We start from the raw sequence: 16,244 nt of genomic DNA on the forward strand, positions 1-16,244 counted from the left end.
GGAGGCTTAAAAGTGATGTGAATGGTACATGCATTTTTAAGTGCTTCCACGAAATAAAGATTTATTTCCATCTCTTGTCCAAACTGCCAAAACACAAAAAGTTATTCAGGGTCCTAAAAAGTCAGCATTTAGCAGAAATACATATTTAAATATATATTAAAACGAAACAAAAAGAAAAGTTATGGTTAATTTTATTTTGCTGCTTCAGTAAGGCATCGTCATACTAAAATTGTCTGTAGGATTACAGAATTACAATTCAGAAAAGTACTATGTTTTACCCTTAAGTATTACTGGAGGTTAATATTTATTGTTAAGATCTTATTTCTTTTATTTTCACAAGAAAGCTGTTTATGTATTTTAAGCTATGCAGCTGAGCATCCCAATTTGCTTATGCACTAGCACACACAAAACCATGAAATTAAAACACCACATGAATTCAAGAAATTTTGGACTGATGTACTTTCCCCTCATTAGGAAGAAACAACTTTGTCAAGAACTTTACATGAAAAAAGGCCAGGTCTGTCCACTTCACACACTACCGGTGTCAGTCATTTAGTGGGTTTACTGTTGTGTTATGCAACTTAAGAGGCTGAAGCAAGTCACCTTCATTCTCCCGCTCACTCTCTTCTGTGTAGATATTATGGCGTGCAATGTAGGATATAACAGAATCTGGTATGAGATATTTTACACTTAATCCTCTGCACAAGGCATAGCGTATCTGTGTTGCACTAATTTCATTCTGAATCCATTCTTTCACCAGAAAAATATTGTGCTGAAATTGAGTTAAAAGGTCTGATTCACTGATATACTGAGCTGGATCAGAGCCAGCACGGCTAATACAGACCAAACCAAACTTTTCCACTATTTCTTTGATGTGTTCTTCCTTCCAGAGATTAGGTGTCTTAAACGTCTGTAGAAAATCAGCCCCACAGAGCAGCTTTAATTCTGGTAGAACTGGAAAGACAAAAGGAAATGACAGAGTTCAATACTTGCTTGGTTTTCTAGAAAGTTTATACTGAAAATCGCTTTTAACTTCATCACTTCTTTTTTTTTTTTTTTAAATAGTTTACTTTTACTCCTGTTTTCTTTCAAAAGGTTGCAAGAAAAAAAATCAGCTTGGATTTTATGTGTCTGGTCACAATGACTTTATCACCTACTTCATCATCACTCACAGTTATCAAATATTACCTGTACAATATTAAAGGAGAATTATTCCTCCACTCAGGCAAGCCAAAAAGGGGAAGAAGCAAACAAAGAAGAGAATTATTTTAGCACAGAGACTAGACTTGGTTGAACCTGGCTACTACACCCCAGCCTGCTCTACTCACTTTGCTCAGGTACAGTGGGACCAACCCCAGCCAGCGAGGCCCTTGCCTGCCACTGTGGCCATATGGCTCCCCATCCCTTAGGAAGCAGCTGCCTTACTGAACTCTGGCACACAGACACAATGTTTGCATACTGTCACGTTAGCCAGAGAGCAACCTAGAATTTTGCCTGGGTTTGTGCACTTATATAATCTAAAATGTGATAGACTGTATCTAATCTAACTACCCTTACTGGTACAATAAGCTAGTTAGTTGACCTACTAAGTTTTGTTTTATTTTTAGAGAAATTTGAACCAGCAGAATACTGTACAGATAGTATTTTGTGTCATGTGGCCATGGCACTTTTGTTCTAGTACAAAGACATCTAAAGTCAAATTTGCTGTACCTTGAAAAATGACCAATAATGATACTTCACTAGCACAATTTTTTCTGTTTTCTTTCAATTTCTTATTTGCTGCCCACTGCCTAAGCCCCAGTACAGACCACCTCATTCCTCAAAGTCTGTTCTACAGCACTCATCATTATACCATCTGAGTATTTTACAGACATTGACTAGGTATTTTCACAGCCTTGCAGTAATGTGAAATGAAGGGGAAGGATGGAGGTATTGTCTCCATTTTACATTTACTTGTGGTTATAGACAGTTACCACATCTGCAAGTCTTATACAAACACTTTAAATCAGCAATCTGAAAAATAAGAAACATACCAGTCCTGATGCATGAAAAGCATGCACCTCAAGATTCACTCAGTTTTGCAGAGGTTTAGTACATATCATTGAGTTAATTTCAGCAAGCATTTCTTCTCTTCTTACACCCCCCCACTACATACCTTCTGATCCCTACAACAAAGGTGGCAGGAGTACTGCACTGCACCTTCCTGTGGTCTGAATGCAGCATTACTACAAAAGGAGGACTTCTATCTTGAAACATTCATGCCTGACAGAATCACCATACACTGTCCACATTCTTAAAAATGTAATTCTGGGGTTTTTTTAGAGTTTATAATTAGTGTATTTGGGAGGAATGTGAAATTTTTGTAACAACCACCTCCCCCCCAAATCACCCAGTAAATGTATTTTAATACCCACATCTGCAAGGTTGGAATCTTTAGATTCAATGCTCTCATCTCTGACACTTGAGCTAATGCAGAAGTACCTGCAAAAGGGCTACAGGAGTATGAAACTCTGAAACAATGTCCCAGGTAATTCTGGCAGCTGATGAACGATGAGACATCAAGAACCTTAGGATTCACACAACCCTGGAAGCTCTATCATAATAGAACTGAAGTCTTCTGCTTCATCCCTTCCAAGCTGTGCTCTGCCCATGTATTTTTTCATGCCAGTTCCAATCTTCTTGTCTTTCCACTCACAGATTCTACTCTTTCCTTACAGTTCCCTGTTCTCAGTTCCATGTTTAGGCTGTTTCCAGTCCTCTGCTTTCCAGAGTCTTACCTGGGTTTTATGTCACAGCTTGCTTTTTACTTAACAGCAACCTCCACAATAAAACAATACTCTGTCCCAAGCTGTATTAGAGCTAATATCACACCAGAGCTTTTATAGTGTTGATGGGTTTTCTCTGAATGTACATGCATTGCAGTTCTAGGTTACTAGAAGCGAAAGTAACAGATTGTAGGCTTTACAAAATGGCTGTCAGTTTTACACATACATTTCCGCATATCCCCATATCTTCTGTGCCAATGAGAAAAATGTGTCTTTGGTCTTTCAAGGGCACTTCGCTAAATGATGATCTGCAGCTTCCACTACAGATAATGGTAAAAAACCCAAATGGCTGCTGCAATGCTCCGTGTTTTGATAAGTACAATAGCCTTCATTTCAGGCCATGTTACATCTGGATCTGGGAAATTTTTGCTTATTTTTGATTGGCGTAGCTCAGTCGATGGTGGACAGAAATGAACTGTGATTCTTTGAAGTGTTGTTCAGGGAAAAAGGAGAGGGTAAGCTAAAGGAGAAATAACTATTAACACAAAGGAAGCAGCTGGATTTAAGGTCTAATTAAGGGAGACTGCTGTTGGAATATGCCAGGGAAAAGCATTCAAGACGTGACAACAAAGTTGTTCATGTAAGGCAACTGAGAGACTTGAAGTGCAGGGGATTCAATTAAAAATGAAATGAAGACAATCAGCCATCTCTTGTAAGTAGGAAAAGAAATATTGCATGTGAAGCTACGTTTGGTGAATCAAGGAGGGATGGCAAATCCCTGGATACTGAAAAACAGAGAAAAAGAACTCCATAGTCCTGTCATTTTCATCTTCATCCTGAATGACTAGCACCAATAAGCTATTCTAAGTTTACTACAACTGCAATAATTTGTCTATACCTGTCCTCCATGAACCTTTTTATTTTCAATAATATATTAAAGTGACCTGATTATTTCACGTGGAACAAAATCATGAGGTTCAGCACCATGCAAAGAAGTCTCACAGTTTAGTAGACACACATATAGTAGAAAAGTAGTATATTATGGAATTTTGCCACTGCTAAATTCAGCCATCAAGTTGATCTTTCTGAAAGCTTCCATTAGGTGACTGAGCCTTTCTAAAAACTTCACAGAAAACCCCGATTCAACAGATTTCATTGTTGGGAGGGTTTTTTTTGTGGGGTGGGGGTGGGAAGGGAGGAGGAATTGGGTAACAGTTGCCTGCCATTAGAAAGTTTGTGCTAACCAGCATTTATTTATGAGAAAGGGGAGGAACTCTATTCTGCTCTGTAGTTCTCAGTAGCTCTTGATCGTTCCCCATGCCCCATGCCATACCATGCTAGTGACCAAAGGAAGTGGGAAGAAACCATTCTGTTCCTTCTTGGTGGGCCACATGTTTCATATAGCCAAATCTGTATCACTGTCCAGTCAGTCAAAGCACCGAAGGCAGAAAAAGTACAACAGGATGCCAGCCTTTCTATGTTCAAACTAACGGATTGTTCTTTGTGGATAGCTCCCAGATTGAATTAAAAAAAATAAAAATAAAGATCTCCAGCCACTATGTACTAGACAGAGAAACCGATTTCTTGCCTGTCCTCCTTCTCCCCCAGTTTTTTGGTATACCTTTGTTGTTGACTGTAGAGGAATCCTGTGATGATGACTGATGAATTCTAAACTGAGAATCTTTATTGGGAAAGAAGGATGAGCTTTAACATTTGATTTCTTGAGCAGTTGTACATAAAATGCTATAGAGCTTGAAATAACTACAGAAAATAATAGCCAAAAGAATTTTTTGTCATGGACATTAAAATAGTCCTTACTACTTTCACACTAGTTTTCCTTAGTATGGCAAAATGCGGAATAATCTGACTTGTCACTTGCTAACAATCATTAACCCCATCAGATACAAGATTCCACTGCAGTCCAAATGCCTTGAGACCTTTTTTTCCACTACCATCTATAAAGATAACAACAACTCATCTTTTGGAAATTTTTGTATAACCATGAACAACTTAAATGTATTATTCATGTCCAAGGAGTGCTGCAATACTACAGGAAAAAGTGCAATGTATCAAAAATCCAGCAGCACCCTAGCAAGTCATAGGGCTAGGGAATATGATAAAATAGGAAACCCAAAACTGACAGTGTTTCCAGAACTTGCCATACTTCTAATATCAACAGAAGCTTTTCTGTCCAGAAATGCAGTAAACACCAATGCATCAGCATCACTGGTGTGGTATCCATATACTTAATCCATTGTCTAGTAATCCCTATAGTTTTTGATATTTTTTATTCATAGATTCTATGCTTTGCAAAACCAGCAGGGCCACAACATACATATCTGACATAGCTAAAGAAGTGCTTATAAAACCAAGAATTAATACAATTCCAAAGTAAGTCTCCTGTCTACGTGGGAATTACTACAAAATAACTGCACCAGCAGTCATGCTGGCATTTGGCACGGCTTGTTTTTGGCAGGCAGCTCCAACCCTCAGAACTTAACAGCTAATATGTTCAACTTTTTCATCAAGTAAGTCTAGTCTGGTAAAGCTGTATTGTTTTTAATGCTAAACAAAGAGTTGTGTTTACATTTATGAACCAACCTGAGTGCTGGTAAGAAAGGGGATCCTCTGTAGATCTTTCTATGGGCCATTTGTTTTTCATGAATTCCTTCTTGGACTGGAGCAATCTGAGTGATTCATTGTAATGGTGCCTGCATTTAAAACAAAGGCTTCTGTGTGAGGTAATCCTCTCAGAGATGTACAAAGCGATTACCTGGCACTTTCAGATTCAAGAACACAGTCTGCTTTTATGCACTTTGGAATTGAATACAATTTGTTAAGAATTTAGCATATTCATTCTACCACGAGATTAGTATCAATGAAGTTAACATTTTGCAGAATTCACAATCAATCTCCAAAATGGCATACTGGTTTTCAATTCCTTTTTGAAATTCTACCATTATGGCAATTTTGGTAGTAACATTACATTTAAAATATTGCGGAGGTTTTTGCTTGAAACAGGATTAAATCACACTTCAATCACTAAATTTCATTTCTTGGTTAAATACAACCCCTCATGATGATGTTTCCATAATGTGTGCTCAGTTTTCAGGAGAAGACGTTCTTTTTCTCTCTCATCCTCTTCTCCACAGAATCATGTTCCCTGAGTCTTCACCTTGCGGTTTTCCCTTTCATTTTAATTAAAAGAATCACAGTCCTGAGAAGCTCAAAATATACAATTCTTATAAGACTTTTGACATCTGCTATGCTTCTAATTTTACTGAGTTCAGATGCATGAAGGCAGGCAAGGATCCTTTTGTCAGTTTTATCCTTTTGCTGCTCCTGATCACTGGTGCCCCAGTGCAATACTGGTACTATTATCTCGTGTTAGTGGCCCTTTCTTTGATCACGAGGGCAAATGCCAATCTTAGATACAAACACCTAAACTCCCTTCCTTCCAAACCCACATGGTCTTGCTTGTTTAGAATAGTCCCTGAGTTGCACCATCCTGAGCGATGCTTAGGCATTGCTCATATTGGCACCAGTGAAAATTGTTTCAGGAAACAAGCTCATGGTTAAACAGGACGGGCAGACACAGACTCAAGCCAGTGTCCCATCTCTGTCTAGTACATATATAGCCAAAGTGACCATCAGGTCTTATATAACTGTATCAAAGCAAAGATTATGAATTACAAGGTACAGTCTGAATTCAGTATGTGTACAAAGCCATAGATAACCCTTTGAATGTCTGGCCTAAGGAATGAATTTATAGTTTAGTGATTTACATGTACACTCTTAAATCATGCAGATACTTTTACAACACAGGAATAAGTTGCACAAGTGTCAAGAACCTACACTTAGACAGGCTGCATAACAATCTCTAGTAATTTTTGATGCTCAGCCATTTGCTAAAGAGACTGCATAGACAAGGGGTGAGGGACATATGGTAGTAGAGAGTAGGTAGCAGTAGCTTGGCCCATGCCTTCCTACATTTCTATTTTTAATCCTGCCTTGTTATAAACAGGCTGATGCTATGTATAGTCAAGTACACTAACTTCATATCATGGACTGACATTCTTGGGACATGATCAAAAATAAGAACTCTTGGCAAAGAACTCACTGCAGGGCTAACATTGTAAGTACTGCAAAATCTTAACTGTCAAAAGGTCTGTTCAGCAGGCGTTTTGAGTGCTGGGGCAGGGAAGGTTACATTATTTTAAAGATATACCAAAAAGGACAAATCAATCTGTCAGTTTATCAAGCACTTTCTAAACTGTGTATGAAGCTTTGAATAACTGTATCATTAAATCTCAAGCACAATTCAACGAAAGTTGGGTAAGATAGATCTTTGCCAATTCTAAATTAATTCACAATATATCTGCACCACAATCAAATCTACATTACAAGAGGAATGAATGTAGTTCTTTGGTTACTGACAATATTGTTTTCTTTTCTAGGAAGAATATTCGGGAACAGCAGATAAGTGGGAAATAGCTCCATCGTGTTCACTTCTCCTCTCTAAAAAAAGCCTTGAGATAGTCTCCAAAATTTCCATACTCACTTAACAGGCAACTAATAGCACGACCAAAAGTGGGATATGAGCTTTGCTGCTTAAAATTCTTTTATGTTTTAACTATTTGGAAGCCTCTGCAAAATCCACATATTTTGATGAAATATGACAATTTCACTGCACTCAGGTAAAACAAGTACTGTAAGGAAAAGGCCATTCATGTGTCTCAGGACACAACGTTCTACTGCAGTTAAGTGTACAATTCAAAATACTGATAAAAAGAGACATTTAGGTACAGTAATATTTTTTGCCTTTGCCTTGCAATAGCAAAATCTCTTTCTATTGGTCCTAAAGTTTTCTACCTGAAGGAGCTTATAGTGAAGGCAGCCATTGGTTCTTTGACAAGGCAAGAATCTATAGATTAACCTTCAACATTTGTGAAGAAGCACAACTCCACAATAAACCATTGCCTATTTATACTTGGTAAGGATCTAGCCCTAGGGCCACCTCTTTTTTTAATATTCATGTGTGACAATTAGAATACAATATAAAGCCAAGATACCTACATCAGGATGCTGCTTCCCCATTAAAGGGACAGGGTTCAGAATTAGATTATGGCACTGGTTCAGCTCATTAATATAGGTCACCATTTGGGAAAAAATGCTTTAAGCTCATTTCTCTCCCTAACTGGCATCCATTTTAACATTTTGTGAACTTATTTATAAAAATAGAGGTTCACTTTCTAGAGTGGCAGGAAGTTGGGCTGTTCATACCATATTAATACTACTTTCCCTGAGCAGAAAATTATACATACAGGTTTTATTTATGGTACCTCTTATACGAAAGAACTCTGAAGTGGATTTACAATTTACAAACCCAATCTTGCAAGTAGAACTCACTTCAGCTGGAGCTGTGCAAGATCAAAGCTTTTATAAGTAGGATTACCTGATCTGAGATTTGTGGCTGCTCCTCTAGAGAAAAACAGTTGTACAAAACTGGAGTTTAGGAGAAAAATCCCATACCCAACCAATACTGCAGGACAGACCTTTTGGTGATTTCTCACACTGAAATATACAAGTGTGATTACAGAAAAGAACAGAGAACTTTTCTGCAAAGACAGGGTAGCATTGTCTAGTCTTCCTCCCACCCCGATCCTATTCTGCTGGCTGGAGGCAAGGATCAAAAGAAGCAACTGGATGTCTATGTTCACTCGGTAAAGCAAATAAAAGTAGAACTAAAAGGCTCTACCAGTTTTTTTGTAAGTACATAGGGTATTCTTACATATGCTTTTGTAAAGTAACAGGTCTGTTTTTTAATTGCTTTCACATAGAGCTGTAAAAGCTTTCTCAGAAGTCATTGGAAGGCACATTTTAGAACCTTAAGCTACACAACCAACTGTTTCCAGTTAGAAAGTAAACTAGAAAAAGTGCATAGAAATCATTGATAGTTCTTACAGCACACTTGCTTTCTGGAAAGACATCCATTAAGTCTTTCACTTTAACAATATCTGTTGAACTCTGTAGCATCTGTGTTTCCCAAAAGTGGCTAGCACAAGAAGTTTGTGTTTTCATACCTTGCCCCATAATGCATTTATTACCAAGTGTCGTGGTTTAATCCCAGCCAGCAACTAAGCATTGTGCAGCTGCTCACTCACTCCTCCCCGCTCCCAGTGGGATGGGGAGGAGAATCGGGAAAAAAGTAAAACTCATAGGTTGAGATAAGAACAGTTTAATAACTAAACTAAAATATAATAATAATAATACAAATATAATAACAATAATTGTAATGAGAAAGAATATAACAAAAAAGAGAGAAATTAGACCCAAGAAAAGACAAGTGGTGCACAATGCAATTGCTCACCACCCACTGAACAATGCCCAAGCAGCGACCTGCCCCTCCTGGCCAAGTCTCCCCAGTTTATATACTGAGCATGACATCCTATGGTATGGAATATCCCTTTGGCTAGTTCATGTCAGCTGTCCTGGCTATGCTCCCTCCCAGCTTCTTGTGCACCTGCTTGCTGGCAGAGCATGGAAAACTGAAAAATCCTTAACTTGGGATAAATACTACTCAGCAACAACTTAAACATCAGTGTGTTATCAACATTATTCTCACACTAAATCCAAAACACACTATACCAGCTACTAGGAAGAAAAGTAAGTCTATCCCAGCCGAAACCAGAACACCAAGACCAACCATATGGGAAAAAAGCACGTTTCAAGATCCTTATATCAAGTTAACTAGTTTTGGACAAATTGTTTTATTTTTCCTTCCAGCACAAAACCACAGCAAACTCAGTGATTTTGAAGAAAACATCAGCAGTTATGGGCTTAGGCTTAACTTGCCATTAGAATTAATACGAAACTTTTCAAGAAAACTTTTCAAGGATGTGTGAATAGATAAACCTGCAGGCATAATAATGCCAACATAACTAATCTAGAATAGGGATGCTCCTCAAGAATAGGTTTATTTGTAAACTCTCTTACGTTCTGATTAAGATCTCTGTATTACCTGCTTAGAGACCTAAAACCAAGAGAAATAACATGAGAGCCAAGACCTTTGCTGCAGAACTCTTTCAGTGACTACAATTTTGCAAGACCTTTGCTGGGCAGAGGCTTTCCACATGCATCTAACTACTTAAATGGCATAAGTGCAGTACTGTGGTATATTGCATAGGTCTGGGGAAAGCCTATCTGCTTTGCACTAGGAAAGACTCCAGCTGGGGAATACTTACTACCCGGCCTTTCTAAAGGAAAGTGATGTGAATTTTTGTTGCTTGCAGATCTAATACTTTATCTCATAGCAGATAATGCCATAAACAGACATGTTCTGCTTTGCTTGGGTGTTTTACATGCGTGCATCGATCTGGTAGCTTGACAGATTTTTGGCAATCAGTAACTTCATAAAGAAAGGAACAATAAAGTAATTACCTTAATACTTTTACTGTCTCTGTCCATGTCTCCTGCTCGCTTTCCCATGGATCAACTCGAATCCAGTCAGATGTCTCCAGTGCTAGTTTAGCCATTGCTATCCGGTGCTTTGCTGAAACCAAGCCTTTCTTTCTGTAGTCATCGTTAACAGGAGACATTATGCCTTCAATCACCTGATACCTTCCTTTTGGAAAAAAAAGAAAAAAAGAAAAAAAGAAAAAATAAGTCATTGTCACAATCTTGAAAATTTAGGGTGGTCAGGACCTTGGGAGCTCATCTAGTTCAACCTCTTCAAAGCATGGTTAACTTCAAAGTTCTGAGAGGCTATGAACAACCTGATCTAGGTATTATTTTTAATACAGAAACAGCAATTTAAAAAATTAAAAAGCAGCCTTCTTGTTCGTCTGTGAACTGCTAACAATTACTATCAATATGTTTATCTTATTAGATGATTCAAAAAGGAAAGCTGGATGAACATACAATTTTCAAGCACGTAGATGTTTACAATTTATGATGCTATCAAAAAACTATTAAAAAACCTATCAAAATTGCTAGATATAATTTAGTTTTATATTCCAGTAATTACAGCTTTTATAAAGCCAGAGCAATGGACGACTTAACTGACCACTGCTTTGTTCTTAAGCTTCTGATGCTTGTTATTTATCAAAATCATGTGCCTTTTCATTGTGTTAAAACAAGAATTATAGCACATTACTGCAGCTATGATTAATGCGATTCAGACAAATCAGAAGATTCAAGAACAAAGATGGGGCTAATGGAGTCTAAAATGAGACTTACAGCACTATGCTCCAAACATCAGTTTAGCAGCCACTAAAGAACTTTTCTATCTGGCTGATCATGCTAATTAAATTTGAAAATATGCCCATATTTTTCTACTGTAACATAATGTAATCATTAACACAACAAGCTCTTTTTGGTAGACTTTGCAGTTCCAGCCTCAAATCAGGAAACAAAAATCATAAGAATCATAGAATCATTTAGGTTGGAAAAGACCTTCAAGATCATCAAGTCCAACCATCAACCATGCCCACTAAACCATGTCCTGAAGTGCCTTGTCTACGTGCTTTTTGAATACCTCCATGGATGGTGACTCAACCACTTCCCTGGGCAGCCTGTTCCAATGCCTGACAACCCTTTCAGTAAAGAAATTTTTCCTAATATCCAATCTAAACCTCCCCTAGCACAACTTGAGGCCATTTCCTCTTGTCCTGTCACTTGTTACTTGGGAGAAGAGACTGATACCCACCTCACTACAACCTCCTTTCAGGTAGTTGTAGAGAGAGATAAGGTCTCCCCTGCAACCTCCTTTTCTCCAGGCCCAGTTCCCTCAGGTAGTCCTCACAAGACTTGTGCTCTAGACCCTTTACCAGCTTCGCTGCCCTTCTTTGGATACGCTTGACACCTCAATGTCTTTCTTATAGTGAGGGGCCCAAAACTGAACACAGTACTTGAGGTCCAGCCTGTCCAGTGCCAAGTACAGGGGGGCAATCACTTTCCTAGTCCTGTTGGCCACACTGATACAAGCCAGGATGCCGTTGGCCTTCTTGGCCACCTGGGCACACTGCTGGCTCATATTCAGCCACCTGTTGACCAACACCCCCAGGTCCTTTTCCACCAGGCACTTTCCAGCCACTTTTCCCCAAGCCTGTAGCGCTGCATGGGGTTGTTGTGACCCAAGTACAGGACCCAGCACTTGGCCTTGTTGAACCTCATACAATTAGCCTCGGCTCATTGATCCAGCCTGTCCAGATCCCTCTGTAAAGCCTTCCTACCCTCAAGCAGATCAACTTGGTGTCATCTGCAAACGTACTTAGAGTGCACTCAATCCCCTTGTCCACATCACTGATAAAAATATTAAAGAGAACTGGCCCCAGTACTGAGCCCTGGGGAACACCACTTGTGACTGGCCACCAACTGGATTTAACTCCATTCACCACAACTCTTCAGGCCTGGCCATCCAGCCAATTTTTTACCCAGCAAAGAATACACCCGTCCAAGCCATGAGCAGCCAGTTTCTGCAGGAGAATACTGTGGGAAACAGTGTCAAAGGCCTTACTAAAGTCTAGGTAGACAACATCCACAGCCTTTCCCTCATTCACTGAGCGGGTCACCTTGTACTAAAAGGAGATCAGGTTAGTCAAGCAGGACCTGCTTGACTTGACTTGCTGCTGTTACAATCTGCTCCTATCCCTTTCTTGAAAATACTAGTCCATTTTAATCACATGCAGCCCTTGAACAACATAAACTTCTAAATTCCCAAGGCTGGTTAGTGACTAATTACTCATTGAACTTCTCAGCTCTGCTGCTCAGTGCTGCATCTGACACAACCCATTGATTGTGTCACATTTTCCCAAGTTTTCATAAGACAGTAACTCATTTTCCTTCACCTCCCCTTGCATGTGTCTTGTCACAGATAGAAATATCTTGCCTTTCATACCCCCCTACTTTGCCCTCTATCTGTTTTGGTCTTCTCTGGAAACTTGGTGATGTAAGTATCCTCCACTGGCAATACTTAGGAAACAATGTTCTAAACATCTTACATAGGTTGATTCTAGTACTATTTCTTTGGACTTTATGGTCAAATGAAAAATACAGTCAAAGAGAAATAAAAGCATTTGGCATTAGATACTAACAGACTGAAAGGCATTTGCCACAGTCAGTGCAAGTTTCAAGAAATAATTTTAAAACAAGGGATTGAATCTGAGAGGATTCTAGCTATGTCTGAGAATGTGTAAAGAGTCAAATTCACAAGAGCAGAGACAAAAATCCAGATAAAGAGAACCATTAGAGTTATTCAGTCACATGTAACTACATCTGTTGTATTTAAAAAGCAGCATGACAAGATTTGTTGACATTAACAAAAAAAAGGATGAATTACTTGACATGTGGCAATGAAACTGCAGATACTGCTTAAAGTATCAGAAATTCAATAAAATTCCCTACTTAAAATAGGGATGTATGAAAAATAAGAATAGACAGCATTTGAAACTGAAGTGATGTGCAAAAAGCTAGCAGACAGAATTACTGGAGATGTCAGTCAGGATGCACATTAGGGATAGTTATGTCATTCATAACAGTAAAACCTGACTGTGAAGTCAACTCCAGACAAGCTGTTGCACAACTCATTGTTTCTGCCGGATTTGTGATTGAGCAGAAATACTGAAGCAGCACCAGAAGTCATTCTCACAGCCTAGGAAACATCACCCTTCATGCTAGTTAATTCTTCTCTAATGCTAGTTACTTTTTCAGGCATTCAGTGTGTATATTAGCTCAGAAGTGCGTTGCTCTCACTGAGAAGGGAATCAATGTGAATATGGCAGACCACCACCTCACTTCAACAAGCTTTAGTCATGTATAAGAATTGTTCTCCAGCCCCACTATCAGCTCCCAGTCTGCAACTAGTGCTTCTTCTCAGCAAACAAGCTCCAATTTCTCCTCTCCTGGGTAACTGCAGAAGCAGAACTAAAAACATGAGAGAATGACCAATTAATTTCCTGGGTAGGAACAGTTCTGCCATAAAACAGGCATTCAGAGTCAACCATTTTCATAGCATGTTGCCAACCCCTTCTGTTTGAGAAACTGTCTTCACCATAGCAAGAAAGACAATATACCAGATCTGTAAGTATCCATACATACAAATGCATATATATACATTCATAGTTACTTCAAATAAAGCCACCTCTAGGTGTGATGGGTAAAGCTTCCACAAGCCAATTGAGGATTCTTGGTTTACAGACATCCTAGGTTATGTGTTCAGAAAGTACAATGACAACACTGTAGGCAACCCAGATACAAATGAAGTCTCCTTCTTTAACGCATGAAGACTCCACACATTAAACTAAAGTCAAAAGGCAAGTCACATCCTATTCAGAACTAAGCACTGATGTTAAAGAGGTGCAATGTAATGCACAACTTTCATTTCAGCCTTTCAAAATGTCATTTTTAATATGATTTTCACTAGACTTGTTTAAGTAAACTGCTCTGAGTAAGGGGTGAAGTCTTGTTACACAGACCAGACAATGACTTGTGATTCAGACAGTATCAGAATTCATTTCTCAGTTCAATCCTTCTTTCAAGGTAAAGAAATAAGTTACTGGACTGTAACATACGACTTAAACAGAAGTACCAATTGATCTCACATTGCCTTTCTACTCCTTGCACAGCTGAGCAGCAGAAACAGTTATAAAATTACAGTGAGAAAAGCCAATTCAAATCCCTTTTTAACCCTTTATTTCTAGTCTTGTGGGAGCAACAAAACCATTTTACAGTTACAATAGAGACAGCCCTCAGAGCCGGTTGTGTAATTCTTCCTCATTAAAGTCAACGTATTCTCACAGTATATGGTCAGTATGTAGTTGCTTCTTTTACTGCACAACGGTATCAGTGGGTTACCAGATTCTCTCCACCTCCCTTGCTCCCAATTTGACAGTCAAATTCCTTTTACTATTATTTTCTGTTCAGGTTCCTACTGAACCACATCCCTAGGAACTTCTCTGTCAGGTTCCAGTAAATTATGATTTCCTTCCAACCTCTTCCAGAAACATATATTTTACCTGCCAGATGCAGGGGGAAAAAAAAAAAAAAAAAAGCCTCAGCAACTAAGTAGTTGATCAAGCTTAGAGTTCAATGCTGAGAAGCACTGTCAAGCTGAGAAGTTCAATGCTTAGAAGCTACTGAGAAGTAGGTTTTCTGATCCTTGCTTAAGTTCCTGATGTTATCCACCTTTCTCCTTTGTTGCCAAAACTTTCTAGCGTGCTGACATCTAGCTTTTCTGATCTCCTTTATTAGGAGATTATTTTGCTAGGGGAGATAAGTTGTACCTCTTAGTGAAGACGGATAACGAATAATTAATGTTTCATCTTTTCTCCAGTTTCACCCAGCTGTCAAAACTGCTAACTGTAACACTTCTTCATATTAAAATACAAGGATCATAAAAGCATGAAATTTGAACACAAATGTTTCTTCTCAGTTCCAAAATTGTTAAGCATACTCTTTCACAAGACTCAGCCTATTCCATGAATATGATCCTAAAACTGCTTATAAAACTTTCCGTTTATTTGCATGAATGCTCATTATGATACTTGTTTATGTACTGAGTCAAAGGAAAAGGTAATGCTAGACTTTCTATATTGAATATGCCATGAAAGCCTCATGCTGAGTGATAAATAAACAATATTAAAATAAAGCCAGATGTAAAGTGACAGCATATCTATAGCGAGTGTTAAAATCTTTCTTTGTTTTCACAGTAAAACACCGTGTGTATGTGGTCCTAACAACACCTTACTGACCTGTTTTTTGCAGGTGATCTCTAGCCAGCTCAAATAAACGCATATGCATGTTTGTGATGGGGTTAAAGGAGCCACAAGCTAGAAGAATGAGAGGTGTCCTGCTCACCATTCTGACATCAAAACATTAAAACACCACCCTAAAAAAAAATAAAAATATTAAAATAAAAGACAAACTTGACAAAGAGCATTCTGCCCCTTGTTCCTCAAACTAAAAGGAGCACTGTTTTCAGAACTGTCTGTTCCTGGAATGCTAGTAAAGTATCAGAAGATCAGTCCTCTGTATCATCACAGCATACAGGAAGTACTAGCTCAGAAACACACGTGTTCTTTGATATTAATTAGGAAAGCATCATCAAATTCTGTTTCCCCACATACAGAGAGGGCTAGAAAGTATTTCTAGAAATTCGTATTGTTGCTATTACTAAAAACTGTCAGATGTTTTACAGGTTTATTTTTAACCTGCCTTTGTCAGAAAACAAGGTTTCATTCTGTCAACCCTCTATTAATAACTTTGGTATCTGTAGCCCTGCTACAAAAGCAGATTATTTTTTTTTTTAGGCAAGTTCTTACAATGGACCTTTGCAACATATGACAAAACCCCACATGCAACACCCACACCTACAGGTCTGACTTACTTCCTTAGAGGCGGGCAGGAAGCAGCTGGTGGCCAGCCAGCCAGCCAGCAAACACTTCTAGCCAGATTATCAGCAACTGCCTGTACCGTTTTTTT

The 16,244-nt window shown here is 38.6% G+C and overlaps 1 protein-coding gene across 4 annotated transcripts in view; it reads right to left on the reverse strand.

The window, feature by feature from the left end:
• Positions 1-169: 169 nt before the first annotated feature.
• The window catches only part of NMNAT3 (nicotinamide nucleotide adenylyltransferase 3), a 35,048-nt gene continuing 18,973 nt past the window's right edge, over positions 170-16,244 (reverse strand). For 2 of the 4 annotated variants that reach the window (XM_049803690.1, XM_049803691.1), the window contains 5 exons: positions 15,515-15,651; positions 10,206-10,389; positions 5,367-5,476; positions 4,387-4,446; positions 170-954 (listed from right to left, as the gene is read on the reverse strand). In XM_049803690.1, coding sequence (XP_049659647.1) covers positions 545-954; positions 4,387-4,446; positions 5,367-5,476; positions 10,206-10,389; positions 15,515-15,623 — 873 coding nt within the window. In that variant the 5' untranslated portion in view covers positions 15,624-15,651 and the 3' untranslated portion in view covers positions 170-544. The remainder of the gene's footprint in view (positions 955-4,386; positions 4,447-5,366; positions 5,477-10,205; positions 10,390-15,514; positions 15,652-16,244) is intronic. The other 2 variants (XM_049803693.1, XM_049803692.1) reach the window with 2 other exon arrangements.

Source organism: Accipiter gentilis, chromosome 6 (genome assembly GCF_929443795.1).
Source record: "Accipiter gentilis chromosome 6, bAccGen1.1, whole genome shotgun sequence".
NCBI classification, from domain to species: Eukaryota; Metazoa; Chordata; class Aves; order Accipitriformes; family Accipitridae; genus Astur; species Astur gentilis.